This window comes from Myotis brandtii, unplaced genomic scaffold (genome assembly GCF_000412655.1).
Source record: "Myotis brandtii unplaced genomic scaffold, ASM41265v1 scaffold550, whole genome shotgun sequence".
NCBI lineage: Eukaryota > Metazoa > Chordata > Mammalia > Chiroptera > Vespertilionidae > Myotis > Myotis brandtii.
Genome location: NW_005370043.1, coordinates 4067705 through 4075466, shown reverse-complemented (window position 1 = coordinate 4075466; position 7762 = coordinate 4067705). Strand labels below are relative to the sequence as shown.

At 39.0% G+C, this 7762-nt stretch overlaps 1 protein-coding gene across 23 annotated transcripts in view; it reads left to right on the top strand.

Moving 5' to 3' along the window:
* Positions 1 to 7337, top strand: part of BTRC (beta-transducin repeat containing E3 ubiquitin protein ligase) — a 175035-nt gene extending 167698 nt beyond the window's left edge. For all 23 annotated transcript variants that reach the window (XM_005878300.2, XM_014549443.1, XM_005878295.2 and 20 more), the window contains 2 exons: positions 4206 to 4398; positions 6307 to 7337. In XM_005878300.2, coding sequence (XP_005878362.1) covers positions 4206 to 4367 — 162 coding nt within the window. In that variant the 3' untranslated portion in view covers positions 4368 to 4398; positions 6307 to 7337. The remainder of the gene's footprint in view (positions 1 to 4205; positions 4399 to 6306) is intronic.
* The last annotated feature ends 425 nt before the right edge of the window (positions 7338 to 7762 follow it).

The window sequence follows — 7762 nt, the reverse complement described above, 5'->3', positions numbered from 1 at the left end:
AAGGGACCCCCCGAGTGCACAAATTTTTGTGCACTAGGCCTCTAGTTGAAATATAATTGACATACAATAAAATATGCAACTTAATAAATTTTAACATATGTACATACCAATGAAACTATCACTTCAACCAAGATAATGAATGTATCCTCATGCCCCCTATGTAATCCTTCCTTCCCATTCTGCCCATTTCCCCCTGCTCCAGTCCCCAAACAGCCACTAATCTGCTTTTTGTTAATATTGATTAGTTTGCATTTTTATGGTTTAATTAATGGAATCAAAGAAGAGTATGTACTCTTTTTTGCCTCTTTTAATTAAGCCTAATTATTTTTATATTCTCCTGTGTTGTTGATGTAAATCAGTAGTTCATTGCTAAGTAGTATTTCATTGTATGGTTATACCACAATTTATCCACTTGCCAGTTGGTGAAAATTTGGATTGTTTCCAGTTTGGGGCTATTACAAATAAAGTTTCTATAAACATTATGTGCAAATCTTTATATGACCATATGCTTACATTTCTCCTGGATAAATTCTAGGAGCAGAATTTCTAGATCATATGGTAAATGTACATTTAATATTTCTAGAAACTGCCAAACTGTTTTCCAAAGTAGTTGTACCATTTAACATTGCAATATAACAGTGCAGTTACTCCACATCCTCACCAATACTTAGTGTACAGTCTTTTTAATGGGAGTCATTCCAAGTGTCCGGTGGTACCTCATTGTGATCTTAATTTGCATATTCCTAATATTAATGTTGAGCATCATTTCATGTGTTTACTTGAACACATACCTATTTTGGTGAAGTGTCTGTTTGAATCTTTTGCCCATTTTTTTAATTGAGTGGGTTTCTTATTGAGTTTTGAGTTCATTTTTGTGGATGGTATGAGTATGGTTTAAAATTCATATGGATATCCAGTTGTTCCAGTACCATTTATTCAAGACTATCCTTTTTCCTCTGAATTGCCTTTGCATCTTTGTCAAAACCTGTTAACCATATATGTGGGGGTCTCTACTTATGGACCTATTCAGTTCCAATGATCTTTTTGTCTATTTGTCTATCTTGATACCAGTATCATATTAACTTGGTTACTGCAGCTTTTTAATAACTCATGAAACCTAGTAGTATAAGTCCTTCAGCTTCGTACTTTTCAAAATTTTTTGGGGTCCTTTGAATTTTCATGTGAATTTTAGAATCTGCCAATTTTACCCCCCACCTCCACCCAGTAAATCTGCTGAGATTTTCATTGGGATCATGTTAAATCCAGATCAATTTCGATTGGAGAAAAGTAACTGTTAACAATACTGAGTCTTCTGATTCATGAATACAGTATATCTCTCTATTTGTTTAGGTCTTTTAAAAAATTCTCAAAAATGTTTTATAGCTTTCAGTGTTAAAGGTCTTATACGTCTTTTGTCATATTTATCCCTAATATTTCATATTTTTAATGCTATTGTAAATAGTATTTTGAAATTTCTGGATTGTTCATTGCAAGTATGTACAAATACACTTTTACTTCTTTTTCAACCTGTGTACCTTTATTTCTCTTCCTTGTTTTCTTGTACCGACTAAGATCTTCAGTACAATGTTCAAAAGAATTAACAGTGGATGTCCTTTTCTTGGGGAAAAAGCATGTGGGTACTCACCAGTGTGTGTGTGTGTGTGTGTGTGTGTGTGTGTGTGTGTGTGTGTGTGTGTGTTAGCTTTAGGTTTTTCGTAGATAAAATCAGGATATTAGAAGTTCCTTTCTGTTCCTTGATTGCTGAGAGTTTTTATTAGAAATAGATGTTGGATTTTGTTAAATGTTTTTATCTGCATCCATTGAGATGATCTTATATTTTTACCTTTATTCTGTTAATTGGTTATTACATTGATTTTTGAATGTTAAGCACAACTTTGCATCACTACAAATTTCATAAACATTAAAAGGATAATAATAAAATAATACTATGAACAACTCTATGCCCCAAACTTGATAACCTAGATGAAATGGACAAATTCCTTGAAATATATAATCTTCCACAACTCACTTCAGAAGAAATAGACAATCTGAATAGGCATGTATGTATTAAAGAAATTGAAGCAATAATAACCTTCCAGGACGGAAAGCACCAGGCCCAAATGGCACTGGTGAATTCTACCAAGTGTTTGAGGAAGGCATTATATCAGTTCTGTACAATCTCTTTCAGAAGATATAAGCAGAGTGAATACTTCCTAATTTACTCTGGGAGGCCAGAATCACCATAATACCAAAACAAGACAAAAATATTATAAGAAAATAAAACACACAATTTCATAACTAATATGAGTTTATTAGGTAGGCTTTTTTGGTAATATTGTAAACCATTTGCTTCAGATTTAAGTGTGATCTTTACTCTCCTTATGTTTAGTGATTTCACAATAAGGAAAATTTCTATTTTAAAGGTATGCCAGTATTTTTCAAATCTCAATAAAATGAAGTAACTTATATTAAGATAAATTTTAACAAAATATTAGGAGATTGAATCCAACAGTGTATAAAAAGAATTGCACATCATGATCAAGTAAGATTTATTCTAGTTATACAAAGCAGGTGTAATATTCAGAAACCAGTTAATGTAATCCATCACATCAAAGGTTAAAGAAGAAAAAGCACATGACTATATCAATAGATGCATTTGGCAAAATCTAACATCTATTCGTGATAAGCTCTCAGCAAACTAGAAATAGAGAGGAACTGTTTCAACTTCATAAAGAAAAATGCAAATTAAAACTCCAATAAAATACCACTATACTACAAATCTATCAAAATACCTAAAATTTAAAAGATTGACAGTATCAATTTGTTGAAGATGTGAATCAACTGGAACTCTGATTCATGGCTGGTGGGAGTATAAATTGGCACAACTTTTTAAAAATTGCTTCACCATATCTACTAAAGCTAAACATACAGTTCTACTCCTAGGTGAAATGAGTGCATATATCTATCAAAAGACATGTATATACATGTTCATAGGAACTTTGTTTATAATAGCCAAAACTACAATCAGCCTTGTATAGCCACCAAAGGAGACGGGAAGGTATAGTGTGTTCATATAATGGAACATCAACCAGTAATAAATAAATGAAAAAAGAATGAACTTCTGTTGCATGCAGTAACAGAGAGTAATCTTACACTGTTGAATGAAAGAAACCAGGCAAAAAGAATACATGCTGTTATGAGTGTATCTATAGGAAATCGAAGAACAGGAAAAATGAATTGATGACAGCACTGGGGTGAAGGTAGTATCAACTTTGTAAGGGGCATGAGAGTGCTTTTTGGGATACTGGAAGTAATCAGGGTGGTGGTTACTACAATGGTATACAAAATATGCTTATAACTGCTTATGAGATTCAATTAAATTATGATTTTTGCAATCTGGTTGGCATCATATGGGTAGCTTGAAAATGGCCAGGATAGGAATTTTTGGTTTTTTTGTGTGTTTGTTTGTTTGTTTTTGTTTGTTTGTTAATCCTCACCCAAGGATATTTTTCCATTGATTTTTAGGGAGAGTGGAAGAGAGAGGGAAAGACAGAGAGAAACATCGGTGTGAAAGAAACACATCGATTGGTTGCCTCCTGCACGAGCCCCGACCAGGGCCTGGGCGGGGAGGACCCTGCAACCACCGTACATTCCCTTGACCAGAATCAAACCCGAGACCCTTTGGTCCACAGGCCGACACTCTATCCACTGAGCAAAACCAGCTAGAGCCAGCGTAGGAATATTTACACCATGAAAATAAGCAGATGCTTTTACAATTGGGGAGAGTTAACTAGCTGATAAACTCTTACCAGCACACCGCTCCTTATTGCTTATCAGTCCTTGGCCTCTAATTGTAGAAGAACCCTAGAGGTACAGAGAGAGGCTAAGGCCAGGGAAGCACTGAGGAATGGTCTGGTTCAGCCTCAGCCTAGGAGAGTTAGCAGTGAGAAAGTAGCATGCTATTGGGCATGCCTCAGCTCTAGTGAATATTGCTTTGATTATGTATGAAATCAACTGCCCAGTATTTGACTTTTTCATCCTGCCTTTAATTCAAATTAAGTTTTTTTCTCTGTGTTCTTGAAATAGCTAAATGATAGAGAAAATTACAGGATAACATAGCCTTTTCATAGACTCCTTTTGACATGTTACTGAATTTGTCCTTTTGATTCTGAGTAGTTCAGAAGTTTCTGTTTCTGCTTCTTTAGGAGCATTCTGGAAGAGTTTTCCGACTCCAGTTTGATGAATTCCAGATTGTCAGTAGTTCACACGATGATACAATCCTCATCTGGGACTTTCTAAATGATCCAACTGCCCAAGCTGAACCCCCCCGCTCCCCTTCTCGAACATACACCTATATCTCCAGATAAATAATCATATACTGACCTCATACTTGCCCAGGTATGAAAAAGAACTGTGTGCATGGCACTGTGGGTAGGAGATGGAATGTTGGCTGTAAGGTGTTGCTAGTTCATGGAGCTTCTCATGTCCTTTATCTTTCCAAGTCCTGTAAAGCAAGGGAAGCTGCCACCATGAGACAGGACTGGGGCTGCATATTGGATGCTGCCTTCATCAAGGAAGCCAGCCTCAGTTCTAGATGATTCTGGAATTAGATCTAGATGACCCTTGTGCAATAGAACTAATAATTCCTGCCCCAGTTATCTAATAGAATTGTTCAGAAAGTAAGAGATTTAGCCTTGGCTGGGCAACTCAGTTGGTTAGATCATCATCTAGATACGCCTAGTTACAGGTTCCATCCCAGGTCAGCCCGGTAAGGGCACATACAAGAATCAACCAATGAATGCATAAATAAGTGGAACAACAAATCAATGCTCTCTCTCAAAAAAAATTTTTTTTAAATAAATAAAAATTCAAAAAACTTTCAAAAGAAAGATTTGAATTAGTTTCAAAACTAAGAGTAATGACTCAAAAGCCTGTGGCTTTGTAGTTCCCAGATTAAACCGGTACCTATAATTAAAGACCCGTTAAATCAAGTAGGTAGTCAGATGTACCAATGGGAAAATCTCATGGTGAATAAGCTGGCCTCTCACAGCTCTGTTAGTGTCATTGGATTTTAAAAAGTTAGCTTTTTAAAATCCTTATCCCCACTCCCCACCTCCTCTAAAAATGAACTGTCTTTTGACCTTGGAAGTGGCTCTGAGTTGGTGAGAACTCCATGTGTTCTCCCACTCAAGTCTTCATCCTCCCTCGGAGGCAGGAAGAGATCCTAAAATTCATCTTTATCTATTTGTGGTATATTCACATACATGAGGTGATGGTTGTTTAGGGGAAACTGCACTACTGCTGGGAGCCTTGCCATCATTGTGATTTCTCATTTCCCACACTTGCCTCGATGCTTGTGAAGGAAGTGCACATTTAGTACACTTTTCTGCACATCTTTTTACATGGTTCTTCTGAGTGGGTGGTTTGTGCCCTGCGGGGCTCATATCAGTGCTCACGTCTTACAGAGGACATGCTGCTTCCTCATCCCTCAGCCTCCTCAACCAGGTCACACAGCACACCTTGGTGAGAATTCTAGCTGTGTGCGCTTGGGCAAGTAACTTCCCACAGCCTTAGTTTCCTTATTAGCAAAATGAGGGTTGCAGTACATAGTACACAGAGCTGTTGTGAGGGTTGCATTGAAATGTTATGTGTAAAATTCTTAGTGCTTGGCACAATGCCTAGCACCTAAGAAGTCCTTACTAAAAAGTGGTTTATTAATGTTAATATTGTAATCATGTTACCTTTCCCCTCCTTTTGCCAAAATTTTCTGCTCCTGAGTTTTCTATGGCATTTTGCCATATTTAATATTGTTCCTGATGCTCTTACAGCTTATGTCTCCTTCCCCTCTCACCCCTAAGACATACACACACATCCCATAGGAGTCTGTCTCAGGCCTTTCTTCCTTATCTAAGCTCCCTTCTTTGGCTGCCTTGTCTCTTCCCAAGGCTTCAGCTCTCATCTCAGTGTAGATGACTCTCAAATTTGTATCTCTAGTCCCAACCTCTGCCTTAGTCTCCAAGCCACATATCCAGCCACCACCTACACATCTGTCTCTGAAGACACCCACTGTAGTCACTCTGTGTAAGCATAGTGGCCCTTAACATGACAGTGAGCCCCCTGCCAAGTCCCCAGACAGACCATGTAGCCTTTAACGGAAGCTCCTGCTGGTCACAGGCCAAGAGCAGGCATTACAAAGGACCTCTGAGCCTTTCTCCTATTTGACAGCTAAGTTAGTTCTTTTTCTCATAGAGCAAGTGAGAAATACAGGGAAAGGGACTAATGATTATTTGCTCTGTTTTCACACAGGACTCATTAAAGTTGCGGTATTTAACGTATCTGCCAATACCAGGATGAGCAACAACAGTAACAATCAAAATATTACCCACTCTCCCCGGACTAGCCGAGGAGTGGGGCTTTGAGACTCCTGTTGGGACACAGTGGTCTGCAGTCGACTCAGGAGGGTCTACTCAGCACAGCTGACTGCTTCCGTGCTGCTATCAGATGTCTTTTATCTTTCGTGAATGATTAGAACTTTTAAACCTCACCTCACTTCCCCTCCTCCTTTCCCCTGTGCACCTGTTTTTTCCTCATTTGGTTCCAGACAAAGATGACTTATAAATATATTTAATGTTTTGCCAGAATCTCTCTTGCTTTGCCGTTAAGCAGAAGAACTAGTTTCCCTATATACCTGCTGGGAGAGACCCACTTCTAGGGGAGAGGGGGATACAACTTCAAGCCAGACAGCGCCCAGTGTCTCCCTGAGAACTACAGGAATGCCCAGCGCCTGGCAAGCTCAGCGAGCCCCACTGTGCTTAGGAGACAGCGCTCCTGTATAGCCTCTGGGGCAAGAAAGAGAGACAAGAAGAATGAGCACACTTGACGATCTGGGCCTCTTTCCTCCATCTCTTTTCTCTGTTTCTGTCCCTCTTCCCCCTCCCTCCACCCCTTCAACCTGTTCTCTGCTCCACCTGAGAAGAACAAGGATGAAGAGAGTGTCCTCAGTTAGCATGAGGCAAATCGGCTAGAAAATGCAACACTTGGAAGAGTTAAATGCTGTTCAGTTAAAATTTCAAACCGAGGCTGTTGCTGCAAGTGACCCTATATGACAACAATGCGTTTTCAGACATGGTACTTTCATCATATTTGCAACTCTCCTCTCTTCTCCTTCTAACATCCTCTCCCCAAAAAGGGGGGCAGAAATTTCCTGGGCTCCATCAATGGCCACATCTTTCTGGACTCAGCAGTCTCCTCGATTCCATGTAGAGTGTGAAAAGGAGCTGCTGATTGCATTTCCTCTCATTAACAATTAGATGTGTAATAAAAAGCATTGTACTTCATCTTAAATCACTGGTAAGGCTCAGCCCACAGAAAGGCTTGAAATGGCCGGAGCCAGTCGCTTGGTACATACTGCATAATTTCACGTCTCAGATTTCCTCATCAGGGCCTGTGAGCACCCAGGCACCTGTATCTTTGCCAAGACCACCATCAGAGTAGCTTAAGAGGTGGTCGGGATTAAAAGTTCATTTCTTTTTCATTTAGGCCAGTAAATACCATTTCCAAAAATTGAGCTAGTCATCTCAACCTTGCACTGCAGACCCTTCCTTCTGCTTTTCCCAAACCTGGTATTTTCAAAGGGCAAAGCTGCCAGAGAGCGCAGATCAGGGTGAAGTTTGGCACACAGGGTTTATTACTGGGGCAGAAACTGCCTTCGCTTTCCTTTTCTTCCTCTTCCTGGTCATATGTTACTCTCCACTCTCCCCAA